The sequence below is a fragment of the Periophthalmus magnuspinnatus genome, chromosome 5 (genome assembly GCF_009829125.3).
Source record: "Periophthalmus magnuspinnatus isolate fPerMag1 chromosome 5, fPerMag1.2.pri, whole genome shotgun sequence".
Lineage (NCBI taxonomy): Eukaryota > Metazoa > Chordata > Actinopteri > Gobiiformes > Gobiidae > Periophthalmus > Periophthalmus magnuspinnatus.
In genome coordinates, this window is record NC_047130.1 from 16,333,152 (window position 1) to 16,354,931 (window position 21,780).

At 39.9% G+C, this 21,780-nt stretch overlaps 2 protein-coding genes across 2 annotated transcripts in view; both read left to right on the forward strand.

Annotated features, from left to right (window-relative positions):
- Window positions 1–1,595: 1,595 nt before the first annotated feature.
- On the forward strand, window positions 1,596–18,334 carry pfkmb (phosphofructokinase, muscle b). Its single transcript, XM_033965897.2, has 22 exons — window positions 1,596–1,784; window positions 6,151–6,224; window positions 6,340–6,417; window positions 8,431–8,620; window positions 8,944–9,109; window positions 9,677–9,721; window positions 9,849–9,957; window positions 10,939–11,034; window positions 11,111–11,203; window positions 11,686–11,811; window positions 12,073–12,137; window positions 12,243–12,306; window positions 12,496–12,642; window positions 12,772–12,842; window positions 13,265–13,352; window positions 14,046–14,198; window positions 14,775–14,939; window positions 15,569–15,630; window positions 15,716–15,827; window positions 16,153–16,252; window positions 17,070–17,175; window positions 18,108–18,334. Exons 1-22 carry the CDS (start codon window positions 1,700–1,702, stop codon window positions 18,247–18,249), a joined length of 2,337 nt encoding a protein of 778 aa, XP_033821788.1. The 5' UTR covers window positions 1,596–1,699; the 3' UTR covers window positions 18,250–18,334.
- A 1,189-nt stretch (window positions 18,335–19,523) lies between these two features.
- Window positions 19,524–21,780, forward strand: part of espl1 (extra spindle pole bodies like 1, separase) — a 31,230-nt gene continuing 28,973 nt past the window's right edge. Inside the window, 3 exon segments of the mRNA XM_055222038.1 lie at window positions 19,524–19,673; window positions 19,834–19,922; window positions 21,109–21,411. Coding sequence (XP_055078013.1) covers window positions 19,842–19,922; window positions 21,109–21,411 — 384 coding nt within the window. The 5' untranslated portion in view covers window positions 19,524–19,673; window positions 19,834–19,841.

A 21,780-nucleotide genomic window follows, 5' to 3' on the forward strand; every position in this document is an offset into this window, starting at 1 on the left:
ATGTTGCAAGTATGCTTTTAACTTTCTGTTTCCATGGAATCATGCAGGTGACGAGCCAACTCCGGAAAATGACACACTGTACCTTTAACTTTAATGTAAAAATTAGATGTTATGTTCAGACAGTAAGGAGTTGTAGTTTCCCCAAGTACTTTACGTAACATTATTTTGAAGTAAAGGTCCATTTACTTTACAGTTTTTGTCTACTCTGTCTGCCCCTGACAAAAACTAAAAAACATAGTCCAAATGTTCTGTATGCCTTGTATTGACCCTGAACCAACGTGAGATAAGTGTGTGTGTGTGTGTGTGTGTGTGTGTGTGTAGATAAGTGAGTGGAGCCGTCTGCTGCTTGTAGATACAGTACACAAGCACACACACACAAATACATATACACACACACACACATACACAAACAGTGAAGATGAGTGAAGATGCTGGAGAGAGTTCTGTTCTGTAGAAAAGGGTTTACGAGTGAGTGTGACGCAAGCTTTGTCTTTTTATTCAAATTATTATTATTTTATTAAAAGTTTCCACATTCATTTTGGGTTTGTTTTTTCAGGTGGTGAAGATGAGACTGACAGTGACGACATTAAAACAGGTAAACACACATATTTTACTCTCATATGTTTTTGTCTGACATTTTACGAAATAGAAACTGCTATGGTCGTGCTGATGCTCCGCAGTGTGTGTCTATGGAGGCGTTACCATGGCGACTCAAATAAAAATACAAAATGGATTTAAACAGCACGTTTACAAGAGTCTCTGATCAGTACAAGCATTTGTTTTCCTGTTTTGAGTTAGATTTTCAACAAAAAGGTGATAGTGACTAACTGACAAACTGTTGGCTAATGCTAGCTAGCTTGTGACTGTAATTTTAGAGAATATGTATGGCACAAAACTGACTCTTTTAAGATTTAAGCCGTGTTATAACGCTGTTACATCCTCAAAAACATACCTGGAGTTGTGTTTGTTTCATTCACACATGTTTATTATTAGTCTGTCACATCTCCAAAGCTCAAAACGCTCTGTTCCACCTTGTGATGTCATGAAGTGGTAGTTTTCAAGTTAACAGCTCCTTTTACCTTTAGTCAGGTAGAGATTGGCAAACTCCAGGTCTGAAATGATCCAAATAATTCCAGTGAAGCTGTGTGGAGTTTAAAAACAGTAAAGTCAATAAGAGTACTGTTACTTCAATAAAAATAACACTCAATTAGTACAAAATTTTAAAAGTAAAACTATAAACCAGATGTGACGTCCCGACATTTACTTGTCAAGTTACTCGAGTAGTCCTTTTCCTAAATACTTTTTTCTGGAGTAATTTCTTGGACCACTACTTTGTACTTCTACTTGAGTAAAATTATTATGAAGTAACATTACTCTTAGTTGAGTACAGTTTTAGGCTACTCTACGTTCTCTGTTTTTACATAAAAAAATAATCTGACTTTGTTTCCTGAGAGTCCCAGGTCACTTAAATAATCCAGACAGATTGCATTTAGCTTGAGTCTTTAAATAGCGCTGGTGCACGTGGGCCGGGCCCGGAGCATTCCCGGAGAGCTCCATATCTCCGCCTCTGCCTCTCCTCTGCTCCTCCGGGTCCCACTTTAGTTTCTCTTTAGTTTGTCTTTAGTTTCACACCGGCTCAGAGCTCCTTACTCACAAATCTCTTGTCCACTCTGCAGTCCACTCCAGACCGGACAGAACCATGGCACAGACGCAGCCCGTGGACCCCACCAAGATGGGGGTGGGCCGGGCCATTGCGGTGCTGACCTCCGGAGGGGACGCTCAGGGTGAGTGCGGGCCCGGGTGTGGGGTGTGTGGTGGGTACGGTGTTGTGGGGGGACGCGTGTTTGGGAGTCCGTCTGCATTGTTCAGAGCTCAGTGGTTTAACAGTGCAGTGAGCTATGGGTCACACAGTCTGGGAAGGCTGTCGTCACGGTAACACACAAGATTAATGATCAAATATGACGCTGAGTTTGAAAGAGTGCGCCGGGGAACGGTGATGCGGCCTGAGGTGAGGCCAGGTGCATGGGAAAAAAAATCCAGTAATTTACCACTGGAGAATTTCGAGCAACTTCTGAACTAACAAAACAAAACAGTCACAGGAAGTGCAAGGACGACTGTGGCTCAGTTTGTAGAGCGCACAGGTTGGATTTGTTGTGTCCTTGAGCAAGACACTTATTCATTTTTGTTGCTCAAATTGTACCTCAGCACAACCATTTTAGAACAATAGTTTTTCACAATCTCAAAATTCCCTTATAACTCAAACATATCTCCCTAAAAATATAAAAAAAATAGTGTTGCCTGCTTTTAAAACCTTAAATATATATATATATATATATTTTTTAATCTATTTTTTTCTGGTTTAAAAGCTCAAATTCGTTGTTTTACTTGCCTCATATCACTACAGCTTGAAACATTCTCACCAACTTTGAGTATTTTTGATTAATTGCAAGCTTGAGTAGATGTTTATAAAGTATTTATATCTGGAAGGGCATCTGGCATAAAGGTCAGAAGCAAAACTTGCCTGACCGATTTAGCCAAGACTTATTACATCACAGGCTGTAGCTCGTAGAATCAAAATGTTGTTTTATGACATTTTTAAATTTAAAACCAGATAAATGAAGTTTTTCAGATACTATTTTACCAGGATTCAGACTAGTCTGATACTTCTCCCGAAACACTGCCCCCTAGAGTGAGTGCGACATCTCTGCCCTTTCACTTGATTAGGGCAGTGACCTTTGCGTGACCTTTGGAGGGAGCGTTCACACCTCTGATCCTTTGGGCTGTGAGAATCGCCTACTTTAAACCAAATGCAAATGTAAAACGACCTTGAGTCTCCCCTTAAGACGCAACAGTTTCAACAGTGGCGGAAGGTAATGAAGTAAAAATAGTAAAGTACTGTGCTTAAGTGAAATTTTTAGGTATCTGTACTTTCCTTAAGTACATTTAGAGTGGATACTTTTTACTTTTTCTTCAGTACATTTGAGAGCAGTATCTGTACTATCTACTTCACTAGATTTTTGAACTGCTAACTTTCTAGCCGCCACGTTCCAAACAGGAAGTGATCACTGGTACCTTAACCGGCTCCATCCAATTCACTTCACATTGAAAAAGTGTGTCCCCTCTCTCTGATGTCAGACTCATCATTTTGGTCTTATATTAACCCGCTCTACATGATCCTGGGGTTTTTATTTCACTATTGTGTCTGTAAATCAAGATATGAACATTAATAACAGACAAATCAGGCGCCTTCTTTCCCCGAGGCAACAGGTTTGATTGACAGTGTTGCTAAGTGCCCGCTCCCTACTAAACTAGAGGTGCGGGCGGGAAGGGGCGTTTCCTTCAACAGTCTTGCTCCTGATTGGCTCCTGATTCTTTGGTTGCTATGATACTCACACTCAGAATTCCTGATATGAAACTCTACTCCAATAACTGTTAGCCTCTATGAGCTTCATTTGACTAGAGCTGTGGGTGACGTCACGCTCACTTAGTCGACTTCTTTACTTGAACTTAGCTCACTTCAGTTGATATGTGCAGTACTCTGACTGGGCTTCTACACATTTATCAATCTGAAAGGGCTCTCACTTGAATCTGATTGGTCGAAGTGTCAAAACAACACTTTCCCTCCACAAATGCTCAAAGCTTCTTTCCTTTGCACATTTTCCACAAAATAAATGTCTGTATTTTTCTCAAACAGACCTGAATATGTGTTTTGTTTCATTCACACATGTTTGAGTAACACTTTATTATTAGTCTGTCTACAGCTTTAAAGCTCAAAATGCTCTGTTCCACCTTGTGATGTCATGAAGTAGTAGTTTTCAAGTTAATAGCTTCTTTTTACCTTTAGTTCAGTACAGATTGGCAATTCCAGGACTTAAATGATCCAAATGATTCTAGTGAAGGTGTGTGAAGTTAAAAAACACAATGGAGCACTTCCTGCATTACCACGTAATGACATCACAAGGTGGAGTGTTTTCAGTTTGAGAGAAGAACTCAGCCTAAATATGCAGGTTTTGTGTGTTAAACATGTGTGAATGAAGCAAAAACAGAACTCCAGGTCTGTTTGGGATGAGGAAACATTAGAACAGAGATCAGAAAACATTGTGAGGGTCAATGTAGAAACGGTTTCAATGACGGTCGCCTGGACACTGTTTTTACAATCAAGATGTTTCGGCTCCATCCAGAACCCTTTTTCAATTTGATGGAACTGTCTTGAAGCACTTGTACTGCTGTGAATTAAACAAGCCCAACCCCGAAGGGAGGAGTTCTAAATTGAAACTGCCCTGCCGTCGTTCACTAGAGCTCACACTACGGATCGTTCTGTCCCTGTTCTGTCCCTGTTCTGTCCCTATTGTCTCATCATCAGTATTGTCCAGTACCAGATTAGCATTCGACTGGCCTGCTGTCTCCTTATTCTAAAGGCTGAGGACTCTTCTGTAAACAGCTGGTAGATTTACATTTTTGTTCATAGAGTGTTCTCTTTCCTTTGCTCCCGTCGCAAAACTGAGTGTACCCCAAAATATGACTTGTCTTCTGTGCTGATATAGTCTCTCTATGGTGAGCCAGGTTAGCAAATGATGGGAGTACAGTAAAACCCAAAGTTAAATCTGTCAACTGGACAAATCGTTGTAGGAGTGAAGACGTTTGGCTGCTCGTCCAAGCTGCTTCTTCAGTTCTGATCAGATTACTGCTGGACACGGCCTCATATCTATTCAGCCTTTAATGGCCCTACTGGCTCGCTCTATTGTTCTCTTTTTTTTGTTTGCTTTGGTTTGATGATGGAGTTATAGATGGGGGATGGATGATGTTTAAGGCCTCCATTCCTGTTCAAGGAAGGATTGTCTTTCCTCACAAAAATAGCTTGTTTAACTCCCCTCTCAAACCATTTCTTTTCTCTGGCTCAGACCTGTACCTCACTCTCTTCAAAGGAGTGATTACTGTCTTTGAGATGGAGATAGACCATTAAAGGTGACAGATTTAACTTGGGTTCACTATGAATAAGACCTGGACGACTGAGGGATTACAAAAAACAACTGAGTGGAGTTGAAATAAAAACACATAACGAGTTTATTACAGGCGGGTCAAATTAAAATTTTGATATTTTGATAGTTCTTCGTGTTATAACAGCTTGAGTTTTGAGACCTTGGAGACGAACAGCCTTGTGCCAGTGTCCAGCTCGTCTCTCTCTCCTGTGCATTAACGCTCAGTGTGAATGTGACTTGTCTAATTATAACTTGACCTTCTGAGTGAGTGAAGTGGTGGCACTGGTCAGACTGCTGCTCCCCGAGTGTAACCAGAGATACAGTTATAATCTCAGCTCTCGTCTTGAACCCAGACAAACGAAAACACTAAAGCTGGTCCTCTGTCCTAGTTGTGAGCGCCTCTCCACAGATCTGACCTGTAACCTGGATGGGTACTGCGACAGACACCCGCTTGTCCTTGCTCTCCGAGGACTTACATATGTTTACGGGCATATTGTCAAATATCCCACTCAAAGCAGTAACATCTCCATTGAGACGAGCGCCATGGTGAAGCTAACAACAACTAGCATGCTAACACATACTTCCTGTTTCTCAGACACTCAGTTAAAGCTGTATAATTAAATGCAGACAGCACACAGCAGGCTTATTTTGACCTGAAGAGCTGCTTTTACAATATCTCTGTACTGAAAAGAGGCACATTTAGTTCAAAAACACATACTGATACAGAGATTAAAGTACATTTATCACATTAATGTTTTTGTAATTCTGACTTGGTTTAGTGCGACAGGACCCAAGGTAAATACTTATCATAGTTTTACATCAGTTAAGTGGCAGTTTATGAAGAAACATTGAGTTCTAAAACATAAAAAAAGGTCCAAAATCCAAAATACAGGGACGATTTATGCACAAGGAACATTTCTCTGACAGATTAAACAGTGAAGCTTTGGCTTTTGTTTACATTATGGTTTCTTGGGATCAGAACTAGAATTAATTTAGTCCCACTTTAGTCCCGGTTTAGTCCTGGTTTAGTCCTGACTCTGGACACCAGCAGGAGGCCGAGACTAAACCAGGACTAAACCAAAGACTAAACCAGGAATAAAAAATACTTGACAAAACTAGGCATTTTTATGTGTAAAATCTCAAATATGATGATATGTGTTTTAACGTGCAGGTATGAACGCCGCGGTGAGGGCCACTGTTCGAGTGGGCCTCTACACTGGGGCTAAGGTCTACTTCGTCCATGAGGTACACACTCTCCTGTGTCCGTGTTTGTCCTGTTGATTTGATTCAGTAAATATTATTCTGCCGGAGGTTTGACGTGTTCTTGTTTTGGTTTTGTTTTGTTTGTGTTCGGTGACAGGGTTACCAGGGTCTGGTGGACGGAGGAGACAACATCCGCCCTGCGACGTGGGAGAGTGTGTCCATGATGCTGCAGCTGGTCAGAAAAATTCAACTTATTTTTTACATCAATAACAAAAACAACTCAAGCTTTTCTTTTATTTCATTTGGACAAAACGTGCAGACGCTCTGAGGTCGTTCAGACGTCAAACTTACAAATTTTAAACTCTGTCTCTCTATTGAACAAAGAAAATTTAAGTTTTATGGATACTTTGTAGTGACTTCACACTACAAAAAAGTGTTTTCTCAAAGAGCCATTGTTTGGTACGACACTAACTCACCTGGTGGAGTGCTCGTCTTCTGGTCCCAAAGTTGGCGGAGTTCCAGCTCCAACAAATGAATGCTGCCGTTATGTCCTTGGGCAAGACACTTCTTACCATCCACCAGTGTCTGCGTACACTGAATCTATAAAAAAAATAAATATAAAAATGAACTGAACCTATAGAAATAGCCAAACTGGGGCTGTGTGTGAATGTCCAGTCTTCCTACAGGGGCACTACTTATGGATCACACATTTTTAGTGGTGTCCAAATGTCCAGTTGGTGAAAAAGTAATGTATTCAAAATTTCCCACAATGCACCTTGAAAAGTAGTGAGCACTGGGGGTCGCTGGACCAGTCAATATAGACCACAATGCATTGCGAGAGTCGGAAAAACAAGTGAACAGAGACAGGTCTTGTCTGATTTATCACACTGTAAAACACTCTTAAATAAACTGTTGGTGTGTAAAGTTGCTATTGTTAGCCACTTACCTCAGCTCAAGCTGTTAAAAGAGCGAGAATTTCCACATCTCAGACAAAAATCAAAATAATCCAGTCAGTTTACGTGAGATGTAGTTCGACAAAGACTTGTACGGTTAATAATGATCCATAAATACTTGTGCCAGTCAATTTGAAACACTATTTATGACAGAAATCAGGTTTTATTAGAGTTGTTAGCCTTTAAACTTTATATTCACCCAGACGCCAGAGTCATGTGATCCGAAAGTAGTGAGCTGCGCATCCGAATCAAATGAATGCGCTACAGAGACCTCTAAACTAAACAGTACAGGCCTATGCAGTGAACGAGGGGCTATTGGGGCTAACATTTTTAGCAAACACTTAAATATAATGAACTTAACTTAAAATGAGTGGTCTAATCTGCCATAGGGACTTGAAACTGTTGTTGAATGTTGAGCGCATTAAAACTGTAATCTAAGCCTGTGTTACTTGTGTGTATTGTACGTCAGAGTGTAGAGTCTCGGGCATCGTGAATGTCAAACGGCTCTTTAAATGCCAGAGTTTACAGAATACCCCTGTGCCAACAGAGCAGAGGGTTCATGTGCCCACCTGTTATGTGAAATGGATTTTTTTTTTTTTAACTTCCTGCCGTGTCATAATGTTCCTTCATCAAAAAACATGCCTGTAGAGGTTTTAAATGTCATCCACGCATGTTTGCGTAATCTAGAGATCTCTCCCTGTCCCTGTTCAAACTCTCCCTATGTTTAGCTTTAATATTCTGTGATTCACCCATTCTTACACATGACAACTTTCCATTCAACAGTTTTTTCAGTTAGTCACTCTCATCTTTTTTGTTGAAAATCAAACTCCTAAATAGGACCATGAACGCCTGAGAACATGTTGTTTAAATCCATTTTGTACTTTTCAGATTATTTTTACATTTTTTGGGCTATCTTCGCTAATGTGTGCATTATGTCACCACAGTAACCGCTGAATATCCTGCCATAGACAAACAGCTGTCACTGCAGAATATCAAATGGTGGTTTTCAGGTTCTAAAATGTAATGATGTCATACGGCCAGATGGGGCTGCAAGAGACAGTTTTCCATGTTGATTACTTTTTACTTTGCCATGAAATACCCAAAAAGCTCATAAATGTTGAACCTGATCATTTCTTTTAGTGACTGGACCCAAGAACTCACTGTGTTACAACAAAAATCTTCATTTTAACTGTATTAATTTTATCTGCCCCTCATCTGTATTAAATATTATTGTCCTATAGAATGTTCTGATGTCGTCTGAACCTGTCCAGTCAACAGTCTACGGTCTCTTTCAGGGCGGGACTGTGATTGGGAGCGCGCGCTGTCAGGACTTTCGCACCAAAGAGGGGCGCACTCGAGCCGCCTGTAACTTGGTCAAACTGGGCATCACCAACCTGTGTGTGATCGGAGGAGACGGCAGTTTGACCGGAGCAAACCAGTTCAGGACCGAGTGGGCGGAGCTACTGCAGGACCTGCTCAAGGCCGGTGAGGTTTAGAGAGGAAAGTGAGGCCTCAACATGTCCCTACCTGCAGGGGGGACTGCAAGGGGTTCGGCCATCACAATGCAATTAAAATCCCAAACATATAAATAGTGTTAGAATATTATGAGAAGGTGGCATGTCTCCTGCATGATTCTGTGGAAAGAGAAAGTTGAAACAAATGCTTTGGAATATTTAGTGATGGAGAGAGAAGTTCTGTGCTTGTTTCCATGGAGACTAGAAGGAAGAGGTCCTCTCAGATTTTCTTATCAATAAACAGCCATATGAAAAAAGTTACATACTGTGGCTTTACCAAAACTACTTCCTCAGGTAAGATCACGGCTCAGGAGGCGAAGTCGTCCTCTCACCTGAACATCGTGGGGATGGTGGGCTCCATCGACAACGACTTCTGTGGCACCGACATGACCATCGGCACAGACTCAGCTCTGCACCGCATCATCGAGATCGTCGACGCCATCACCACCACGGCGCAGAGGTGGGGCTTAGACTGGAGTTATGTTTACATTCACACAGAGCACACAACAGAACACAGTGAAACACTGCACAGAGGTGGAGTTTAGGGATGGGACGATAAACAATATTATCGTTTATCGTGATAAAAATGGTACACAATAATCATTCGTGGGACATTTTATATAATCGTGATAATTGCCAACAAAGATAATCGGCATTCCAGAATGTGCAGAAAAAGCTCTTATCCACAGGGGAGTTGACGGGGGTGACAATTCTGGGCCCCTTAGGGGGCCCAGAATTGTGAGGCTTCTTGACCCGGGCCCCCAAATATCTGTTGACGGTCCTGCTTATTCATAATATTCTCCTCTAGGTTGTACTTGTTTTCACTGATAACAAAATACAATTAAATGAAAGTTGTTTAAACACGGAACATATTCATAACATTAAAATTATAATTATTCATATCCATAACATTTTAAAACTATCAGCAACTTTAACCGCTATCATAATACAATCATTAATCGCAGTTATTTTGGCCATGAGAATCATGACACAAGATTTCAGTATCTAAACTACTGTTTCTCTACAGTCACCAGAGAACCTTCATCCTGGAGGTGATGGGGCGACACTGTGGGTGAGTTGAACATATTTTTTTGTAAATAAATTTGCTTTCAAAACTTCCTGCTAGAAAATCATTTCAGAATTATGAGCCGACAGCATCAGAAGTCTTGCCCAAAGAGCTGAGTTGTGTGTTGTTGCAGATACTTGGCGTTGGTCACGGCTCTGTCCTGTGGAGCCGACTGGGTCTTTATCCCCGAGATGCCTCCTGACAACGGCTGGGAGGAGCATCTCTGTAGACGCCTCAGTGATGTAACCATCAGACATTTTATTTTATTGTATTTTACATTTATGTTATCATAAAAAAAACAATTAAAAAAAACAGAAAATAAAAAAATAAATAGTAAATGAACACAATAACGTACAACAAACACATACAGTGTAAATCAGAAGTTTACATTCCACATATGTATAAAGACACACACTTTTTTTTCACTGTCTGACATAAAATCAGATGAAACTTTTCTGTTTTATATCGATTAGGATTAACAAAATTATTTGTATTTGCTAAATGCCAGAATAATGAGAGAATGACTTTTTTTAAGACAAATTTCTTCATTAATATTTGGCTACATCATCTTTAAACTGTGTGACTTGGGTCAAACATTTTGGATATTCTTCCACAAACTTCTCACAATAGTTGGCAGGAGTTTTGGCCCATTCGTTGTGACAGAACTGGTCTAACTGAACCAAATTTGTACGCTACCTTGCTCAGCCTACAAAATAACTCTATTAAATATTTTTTGACGAACCAAAGGGCAGATACTTTGAGGATTTGAATATAAAATATATTTTAGAAAATTCTGTACTACATAATTCCATGTATCTTACTTATTGTTTGTCTATAAAATGTAGAAAGTAGTAAAAAACAAACAAACAAACATCCATCCATCCATCCATCTTCTTCCGCTTTATCCGGGGCCGGGTCGCGGGGGCAGCAGTCTAAGCAGGGACTCCCAGACTTCCCTCAGACTTCCCTCACCCCGGACACGTCCTCCAGCTCCTCCGGTGGGACCCCAAGGCGTTCCCAGGCCAGCCGAGAGACATAGTCCCTCCAGCGTGTCCTGGGTCTTCCCCGGGGCCTCCTCGGGGCCTCCTCCCGGTGGGACATGCCCAGAACACCTCCCTAGGAACAAACAAACAAACAAAAAAAAAAAAAACACTGAATGAGAGGGTGTGTCCAAACCTTTTTATTTTATATTTAAAACGTAACATTTTCTTTCTGTCCATCAGCAAAGGGGGCGTGGCTCCCGTTTGAACATCATCATTGTGGCTGAAGGAGCGATGGACCTCAAAGGAAAACCCATCACCTGTGACCAGATCAAAAAGGTGGGTACAGGAGCGGAGCTGTGCTACGTTAGCTTCTTCAAACGTCATTGTAATGTTTTAAATGTTTTCGTTTCAGTTGGTCTCTGAGAAAATGGGCTTCGACACTCGCAGCACCATCCTGGGTCACGTGCAGAGAGGAGGAACGCCCTCGGCCTTCGACAGGATCCTGGTAAATCCATAGACTGTTTTTATAAATGGACATAGCTAACCTGCTAGCCGTCACGTTCCAAATAGGAAGTGATCATCGACTCTGGCTTCATTTCACTTTCTATTGAAAAACTGTGTCCTCTCTCTCTGTAACTGCTGCTGTCAGACTTGTCAGACTTAAATCTTCGTATTAACCCGCTCTACATGATCCTGGGGTTTTTATTTTGCAATTTTGTCCATAACTCAAGATATAAACATTAATAACAGAAAACCAGGCACCTTCTTTCCCCAAGGTTGCATTTGCTAGCGTTAGCAACAGGTCTGATTGCACAGAATTAGACAGAAAAATCTAAAACACTACTCTTGTGGTGAGGCAGGGGAGATGTTTCCTTCTCTGATCAGTGAAAGAGTGAAACAAATATAAAACTGTTTTTAATCCTCTCTTGTGTTATATGTGCCCTGTGTATTCCTCCCATCACTGTCCATCTCTGTCCTGCGTTCCAGGCGAGCCGTATGGGGGTGGAGGCGGTCATGGCTCTGCTGGAGGCCACCCCCGACACCCCCGCCTGTGTGGTGTCTCTGTCGGGGAACCAGGCCGTGAGACTGCCCCTCATGGAGTGCGTACAAGTGGTCAGTGTCCACATCTGCCCATCTGTATCAACAAAATATCCTCCCATACTGCATAAAAACTGCTAACCCTGGAGTTTAGAGCTGTACAAACCTGTTCTGAAATGCCCCTGTGTGTCAGATGCCCTCCCTGTGTCTCCATCGTGTCTTATTCTACATAAAAGCTGCTAACCTAATCTTATATTAGTTTGTCAGTTCATATTTTAGTCTTTTTGTCAATTCTTCTGGACAATTGTTTCCATATATTTTGTTTTTACTTCCCAGACCAAAGACGTGACCACAGCGATGGCGGAGGGGAGGTTTGAAGAGGCCGTGAAGCTCAGGGGAAAGTGAGGCATGCATGTTTTTGTTCTACTTAAAGAAACGTGTTTTATTCTGGGATAAATGTAAACTGTGAGTAAAATTTTAATGTTTGTATTTTTCTTTGACGACAGGAGTTTTGAGAATAACTGGAACACCTACAAAATGCTGGCTCATGTCCACCTCCCCAAAGTGAAGGTAGGAACATGGAGAAAGGGTCCCCAGATTTTCAAAGTTCAAAACTGTGACACATCCAGATTGGGATGGAGTTTTTTTGGTTGTTTTTTAGTGCACAGTTGTTTTGTGCACAGCATTACTATAACAGCAAAAGTTGTGGAAAGCGCATATAAACTAGAATTGATTTGAATAAACGTTCTTCCTCTGTAGAGTAACATAAACATTGCGATTCTGAACGTGGGCGCCCCCTGTGCTGGGATGAACGCCGCCGTGCGCTCGGCCGTGAGGATCGGCATTCTGCAGGGACATCAGATGTTAGCGGTGCACGACAGCTTCGATGGACTGGCTCACGGCATGGTGCGTGTCTGCCATTTTAGATCAAAATATGATGTCATATTTATCTGATATTCATGTGTTAATATGAATAATCAAATATTTATTAAAATATTCATTAAAGCTGTAGTAATTTCTAACATTGTTTGACAGATTGAGCCCATTGGTTGGAGTGATGTTGGAGGGTGGACTGGAAAAGGTGGATCCATGTTGGGGACTAAGAGGTGAGACATTCAAACCACATCAACACAAGTTTATACAGTCTACATGTGTCTCCAAGCCCAGACAGTGCAGTGTCTTGCCAAAAGGACACAACTGCTAATGTTAACAATGAACTGATAGTCTTATAATGTCATTGTAATGAAATGTGTATTTTAATGTGTGTTCACCTGTCCAGGGACTGCACATGGAAAGCAGCAGTAGCTAAATCTGGCACAAATGATCTTTTTTTTTTTGTAAGATTAATGAATTTGTACACGGTCCCTGACAAATAAAGAAGAAAGAAAGAAAGAACAGCCGCAATATGAACTTAAAAACAGGGGACGAACTTGTACTTTTGATTTCAGTTTTTAAATTGTGGACAAACTGTATTAAATGTTATAATACAATGGGATAATGCAACATGTCATTTTCTTTTATGACACAGATCTCTCCCAAATGAATTCATGGAGGAAATCAGTCTGAGCATCACCAAGTTCAACATCCACAGCCTGATCATCATTGGAGGATTTGAGGTTAAAACATTTGAATTTTGTGCATCAGATTTACAGACATTCAAAGACACTTTACAGAGCATTATTCATTCCCTCACTTCAGTTTGCTGCCAATCTGCGCCATCAGCCTCTCAGCCCACCACCGACACTCACACGCGCCCCCCTGCCACTGGCGCCCCCCTGCCACTGGTGCCCCCCTGCAACGGCGCCCCACTGCCACTGTTGCCCCCCTGCCACTGGCGCCCCCCTGTGTCCTGACCAGGCCCAGTCCTGCTCAGGTCCACAGATCTTATTTGATGAGTGACTGATGTTAACAGTGTTGTTATCACAAGGAGGTTGTCACAATAAGAAATAATACTAATTTAATAATACTAATTTAATAAAGAAAATAGTACTGGGGAAGAAAAAAACTGAAAACTCCAAAATAGTCCAAACCCAAGGAATCACAGAAAATTAATGAACAGTGATGACGTGCACCAACACAAGATGAGGGGAAACATGAGGCCAAAATACCTCAGGAAACAAGGAACAGGTGAAACACATGAGGGCATTGCATTCCATCAACAAACAGGAAGTAGAACTCAAAAACACAAGCACATAGGACACACGTCAAACTAAAACACATCAACTATCGAAATAAGGCAAACAAAAACAAGGAAAACAAGGAAAACAATGAAACGAAACCTGATCCATGACAGTTGTGTTGTCCTGCAGGCGTTTGTGGGCGGTCTGCAGTTGGTCCAGGCCCGGGAGAAGTATGAGGAGCTGTGTATTCCTCTGGTGGTGGTTCCGGCCACAGTCTCCAACAACGTCCCAGGAACTGACTTCAGCATCGGAGCGGACACTGCCCTCAACACCATCACCATGGTACTACAATGATATGTCTATGGAACACTGCAGTAATGTAATAATACAGTGGGAGGGCACCAGGGTTTGGAACAAGGTTTATCCTCGGGTCATTTCAATGTTACCAAATTTATTCAACTTTTTCAACAAAATAATTCCAATTGGATTTTCAGGTTTATTTTAAAGTAACACCGTATACAAAGTAAAAAAAACGTACTTCGGAATATTCTCCATGGAGATAAATAATGGAAGATTCTAGCCAAAGGAACAACATTTCTATGGAAAGAGGCCCTACTTCAGGCCAAATAAGAGTCAGGTTTGTGGAGATGCGAGCCCACTAAGGATTTATGTTTTACTTTGGTTTTCCATGCAATAAAAACATCCCAAATATACATATTTAAAAAAAACAAAAACATTTATTTTTATTTATTTATTAATTTTTTGGCTAAAAGGTTTCATGGTGGAGCTTTAAATCTGAAAACCTCACAACTGCATGGCTTTATTTGTATAATATGCAGCCCTGTGGATCAATTTTTTTCATAAGCGTTATTGCATTCTCCAGACATGTGTTTAAATTCTCTTTTGTGTCTGTTGTAGACCTGTGACAGGATCAAGCAGTCTGCAGCGGGCACCAAGAGGAGAGTGTTCATAGTGGAGACGATGGGGGGATACTGCGGTTATCTGGCAACCATGGCTGGGCTGGCCTCTGGGGCTGATGCTGCTTATATCTATGAGGAGCCATTCAACATCCATGATCTGGAGGTACGATACTTACGCTGTATGTAGTCACAACTAAAGTAATTCACAAAAATATATGATATATTATGTAATGTGCAATGGAAAGTCCTTCTTTTGGGGGAAAGTTTTCTTTGGGGGTCCCAGGGCAAGAAGTCTCACATTGGCCCCCATCTAATATAAATGAATAAGTAGAGAGAAAACTGTTCCCCCTCTCTCTTTAACTGCTGCTGTCAAACTCGTCATTTTGGTCTTAAATGTTTGTATTAACCTGCTCTACATGATCCTGAGGTTGTAATTTTACTATTGTCTTTGTAAATCAAGATATGATCAGGCGTCTTCATTCTCCGAGGTCACTCCTGCTAGCGTTAGTAACAGGTTTGATTGACAGCGTTGCTAAGCGCCTGCTCCCTGCTAAACCAGCGGTGCGGGCAGGAAGGGGCGTTACCTTCAACAGCCCCGCTCCACATTGGCTCTTTGGTTGCTATGATATACGCAGTCGGCACTCAGCTCCGAGTTCGCCCCTATAACTGCTAGCTTCAATGAGCTTCATTTGAGTGGAGCTGAAAACTGTGGGTGACGTCACACTCACTTAGTTATTTTTTATAGTATTTTTAGTTGGAGGACATAATAGGCATAATACATTTCTGTTTTAGGTAAACGTGGAGCATCTGGTGGAGAAGATGAAGACCACAGTAAAGAGAGGACTCATTTTGAGGTGTGGAAGATTCACTCAAACCTTTCTAAACATGTTCTTTATTTACATTCATTTATCTTTTTATTTATTAAATATTTATATGCAGAAATGAAAAATGCAACGCCAACTACACAACAGACTTCATTTTTAACCTGTATTCGGAGGAGGGGAAGGGAGTGTTTGACTGCAGGAAGAATGTCCTGGGACACATGCAACAGGTGCAGCACAGTTTACACAGAGTTTAACAAACAAACAGGATACATCAAAAGCACACTATGTAACTTTTTGAGTGTAAGACCCACTACATGCTTGTCTCCATGGAGATTTAATTTAAAAACCAGAACCTATCAGGGGCCTTTCCTGCTATTTGAATTTCACTTGAATTGCTACAGTGTCTATTTTATGTTTCCCCCAAAACTCCCAGTTGGTAGTTTACTCTTTCAAAATGGCTGCTGATTCACTTAGAAAAGAACTGAGTTCCTTTTGACTGTTCCTCACCGTTACTGTTCTGTAATTATATAATTTTTTTTAATCTCTGTTCAGGGAGGGACACCCAGCCCGTTTGACAGGAACTTTGGCACAAAAATGGGACTCAAGTCTGTGCTTTGGTTGACTGATAAACTGAAGGAGTGCTACAGACACGGTAAGAGCGGCTTTGTTTAATGGTCCTATATTATGCAAAATGTACTCTTGTGAGCTTTGAGTCATGTTCTAATGCTGTTGCCTCCTCAAAAACAGACCTGGAGTTGTGTTTGTTTCATTCACACATATTTGAGTAACACTTTATTATTAGTCTGTCTACATCTCCAAAGCTCAAAATGCTCTGTTCCACCTTGTGATGTCATGAGCACTTCCTGTATCGCCGCATGACATCACAAGGTGGAACAGAGAGTTTTCAATTTGAGAGAAGAACTCAGCCTAAATCTGCAGGGTTTGTGTGTTAAACATGTGTGAATGAAACAAAACACAACTCCAGGTCTGTTTGTGATGAGGAAACAACATTATAACAGAGATAAAAAAAAACAAAAAAAAACAAAAAAAAAACAAAAAACAGCCTAATATGGGCACTTTAAATGTTCTATAGTTTTGTGTTGATTTATTTGTTTGTTAAATTCATAATATAAAACGATTTGCAAAATTAGAATATTAAGTATATCTTTTACAGCCTAATAGAACTAACAACAGGCTGCAAAATGGCTTTAAAAATGTTAAATAAAATGGAAGGTTATCTTTTGAGTACGAGTTTAATATTTCTGCTCTTTTGGGGTCAGTTTTTGGTGCAGTACTTTAACATTCATTAAACTATAACATTCATAGGTGTATTGCAGATTTTTTTTCCTTTGGAGAAGTCTTGTCTGATTATCGTCATGGGGATAATGGGAAATATATATATTGAAATGTTCTTTTTTTTGTCGTTGCTCAGCCTAATGTTGTTCATTTTGTTTGTTTTTACATTCTAGGTCGGATTTTTGCCAATTCTCCCGACACAGCCTGTATTCTGGGAATGAAGAAGAGATCCATGGTTTTCCAGCCTCTTTCAGAAGCCAAAGAATGCACTGACTTTGAGTGAGCCATTTTTCCTATTTTTATACTAGATAGAAGAATTACAATTGAAAAGAGTCCATATTAAAATATTTTCTGATCTGTTCTAATGTTGTTTCCTCATCACAAACAGACCTGGAGTTGTGTTTTGTTTCATTCACTCATGTTCAACGCACAAACCCTGCATATTTAGGCTGAGTTCTTCTCTCAAACTAAAAACACTTCACATTGTGATGTCATCATGTGGTAATAGAGGAAGTGCTCCACTATGTTTTTAAACTCCAGACACCTTCACTAGAATCATCTGGATCATTTCAGCCCTGGCATTGCCTATTTCTACTGAACTAAAGGTAAATGGAGCTGTTCACTTTAACACTTGAAGGGGCGACATTAGCTTGGTGTTTGCCCACTGAGATAAGATAAGATAAGATATGCCTTTATTAGTCCCACAGTGGGGAAATTCCAGTATTGCACTGCAGAGTTAAAGAACAGAAGGAAAATGGTGCATGCAGTAAAACAAGATAATAGATAAATGGCTTAAAATAATAAAAAATAAAAAATCTGAAGGTTGGCAGTTTGATTTTCTCTGAATGCTTTTGCTGTGTCCTTGGGTAAGATAATTAAACCACCTCGCTCCCAGTGTCAGTGTCAGTGTCCGTACACTGGTTCCTTGATGTAAAGCGCTTTGAGTGACTTGAATGGCTATATAAAAATGTGATCATGTGACCAGCACCACTTCATGACATCACAAGGTGGAACAGAGCATTTTGAGCTTTGGAGATGTAGACAGACTAATAATAAAGTGTTACTCAAACATGTGTGAATGAAACAAAACACAACTCCAGGTCTGTTTTTGAGGAGATGACAGCATTAGAACATGGATTAAACCTCATAAGAGTCAATTTTGCATAATATAGGACTTTTAATGTATCTCTACCAAAATGTTTTCCTTTCAGGCATCGCATCCCGACCGAACAGTGGTGGCTGAAGCTGAGGCCGATCCTGAAGATTCTGGCCAAATACAAGATCAACCTGGACACGTCAGAGAAGACTGAGATAGAGCACATCGTCAAAACCAGAGGGCATGTGCCCAAATAAACACATACTCTGCTATACACCCCTGAAACAGTGGACACGTGCAATAATCAACTCGAATAATAATAATAAAGCTATATTTATGGAAGCAGGAAGTGTGTTTTTTTATTATGATATGACCTCGTGAAGATCTGCCGGTCTGGAGATGTTTCTACTTAATGCTTTTCTGTGTAATACTTAGGCCGACCTTACACATCAAGGTGAATTCCTGTTATTTTTGTGTGTTCAGCACATATCAATACAGCTTCTGCTTGGTTAGTTTAGTGCCATTTTTCACAGGCTCACAGGGCACTTTAAACCAGGTATTCTTAACCTTTTTGACTTCAGTGCCAACTTTTTCAGTAACCCATGGTCAATTTACATATTGAACCAATAAAGAAAGAAATACAAAATAAAAGGCCTGTATTTGAATAGGCCTAAAGTAAAATAAGTAAATGTACCACTTTAACGTACCAATATACTAGAGTGACCAGATTTTCAAAAGAAAAAACTGGAACACATGCGGGTTGGGGTGTCTGGTAAAAATAAAACTGTGAAAAGTAATTAAGAATATTATTATTTTCCTGGTCCATTTGTGTCTTATTCACATATTTTTTTGTGAGTCAGTTTATCATCTGAGAGAGTTTATGCCCCTCTTTATTTTTGGTGGGTATAAAATTGGTCAAAAATAGGGACACCTGGGATATTTCTTGTGTAAAACTGGGACAAATTACTGGTTTTGAATAAATCTGCTGGGACAGGGGACACGGGGCTCAAAACTGGGACTGTCCCAGATTAACAGGGGTGTCTGGTTACTGTACATTATACACCATTATGATTAAATAAAAATATAGTCTACAACACTAGAGGTGGGATTAGAAAACTCAAAGACAAAAGGTTATTAGCCCATATAAAATAGGCCTATATAAAATAAAAATAATAACTTTGGCTGAAATGTATGCAATATTACAAGCTGCAGTCCTGTCCCCTGATTTATATTTTTCCCCATGGGATTAAATAGACTGTAAAATACATCTTATGCCATCTGGTGGAGACAGTTGGCTCTGAACTAATGAACTATTCTACTGCCACTGCTGTTTTCTTGTCTTATTTCACAAATCCTTCTCTTAACCCGAAAATGTAAAGTTTATATATTGCTATATTTTTACTTTTAGACGCCTTCATGCCTTTATATGTGAGTTTTTACCGTGTACTGTGATTCACTACATTTCCCATGAACCCTTGCGTTTCTGGTTTTGGCGGACGTGTGCTGTGATTGGTCAAAAGCCGCCATTCAAAACCAGCGCGCGGCGACGTAGAGGTTTCCACGATCACAGAGCTTCTCAATTTAAAAACTTTACCGACATATTTAGGAATAACATTGACATTCAGTTATGTTCGTTAAACGCCCGTAGATATTTTAAGCTTAAGAAACACTTCCCGTTCACGTAAGTTATCGTTTAGCGTGTTAAAAGGACTTTATTTGTGTGTTGAGTAGAGACGTGTCAGATGTAGGAGCCGTAGCTAACCCTGAGGCTAACAACAAACACCATAAACCAGTCACAATCCAAGTAAAAGTAACAGTTTTGACTTGTTTTTTTGTCACAGCTGTCGACATGAAGTGTTTAAAACTGGATGAATATATAAAGAGGACTGCCTCCACCAAAGAAACGGAGTTATTTCGAGTTGAACTTCAGGTAAGTTTGTTTAATGTTAAGTTTTAATCAGACGTTATGAGACACTGAGCTCGTGTTTCTTTTATAAGTATCTTAACATTTATGTGCCGTTCTAGGCAATGAAAACTGACTATTTATCTATAAGATTTACAACTCTTACATATTTTATTATTATGCTTTTTTATTATCTTTTTTTAAACGTTTTTCAGCATAATTTTTAAAGTATAATAATAAAAAAGAATACAATCATTATACCAAAAATATACATAAACAAAACAAAAGGCAAATATAATAACATTAATTAATAATTGCATATTCACCAGTTTGTCCAGATTGTACTCCAGATAAACATCCGATGTCAAGTGAAAAATGTCCACTTTCCCTCCAAGTTCAAATTTAAGTTTTTCTAGTTGGACATGTTTCATTATGTCATACAATAGATTAATGTAAATGTGATTTTTTTTTTTTTTTTTTTTTTTTTTTTTTTGGTAGAAGTGTCACATACAAAAATGTACTTATGTTAAAGTATTAAAGTACCTGTTTAAAAATGTGCTTAAAGAGGACAAAGTAAAAGTATTTCGTGCAGATTTTGAGTCTTATAAAGCTTCAAATGTGGTGATTTTGATAAAGATTTGAGCTGAATTTTGTTCAACAGAAACAATTGAATTCATATTTTGAATTCATCTGTATATTTTTATTGTATTTTGTATATGTAAAAAAAACCAAAAAAAACCCCTCAGCCTTTTCAGCAGGTCTCACACAATAATAAAAAATACTTTTACTTTTCAGTCCTGTTCAAAAATAGTGGAGTAGAAAGTACAGATACTGCTTTCAAATGTATTGAAGTAAAAGTAAAAATTATCCACTTTAGTAAAGTACTGCATTGAAGTACAAATTTTGGGTACAACTTTTCTTTTCTTCTTTTACTTTATGTTCTACCACTGTAAATAAATTAGCTTGATAAAAGTTCATGTGTTTATTTGTACATATTGTTAAAATGCTCCTCACTGTTTTGTTTATTATGATCAAATCCATGCAAATTACAACTGTATAAAACAGTACGTACATTGGCAATTATCCGTTATCAGTTTGGATGATGAACTTGCAACGCTTCCGAAAAAATTGATATAAAGATTGGGTGATTGTGAAGTTGACTGTAAACTTTTATACTATATTCAAATGTTGAATACTGGTCCATGTTTTTCAGGAGTATGTGAAGGACCAACCCGGGCTCCAGGGGCGGACTCTCTGCGACCGCGTGATTCGAGCATGTAACCATCATCTCGGGGTCAGTCCCTCAGACCGGGCCCATGTTGTGGAGCTGGTGGCGCTGGTGAAGGTGGCTGTGGGCGGATATGACAGAGCAGGGAGCGGTGTGCCTCAAAGCAGCGCGTTTTACATGGAGAAGATCATTTTCCACATCCTGAAGAAGCTGAGCGCTCTGGAAGTCCCCGGTCTGCTCAGTGAGGTGGCTGAGCTGCTGCACACTAGGCTGATGGAAGCAGAGCAGGTAAGATCTGGGAATGCTCAGGTCCCAGGAAAGGTCCTTCTGAATGTAGACATCTCTAGTTGATTATGTCACTGTGGTGCTAATGGGATATGCAGGCAGTATTACATAAAAAAAAAAAAAAAAATGTATAACACACTGACATTGTGAAGCAGTGAAATTACAATGAATTTTATGCATCTAAAGCTGCAGTAAGTAACTTTTTAGCCCGAAAAAACATAGAATAGCACCTCGTTTCATTTGATTGTTTTTATTGCACCGAAAAAGCATAGAAAAACACTTGTTACTGTGAGCGGCTTGCATCTCCATCTTTTTTATACCTGACTCTTGGCCTGTAGGAGAGCTTCCATCTGGTTGTTTCCGTGGAAATGT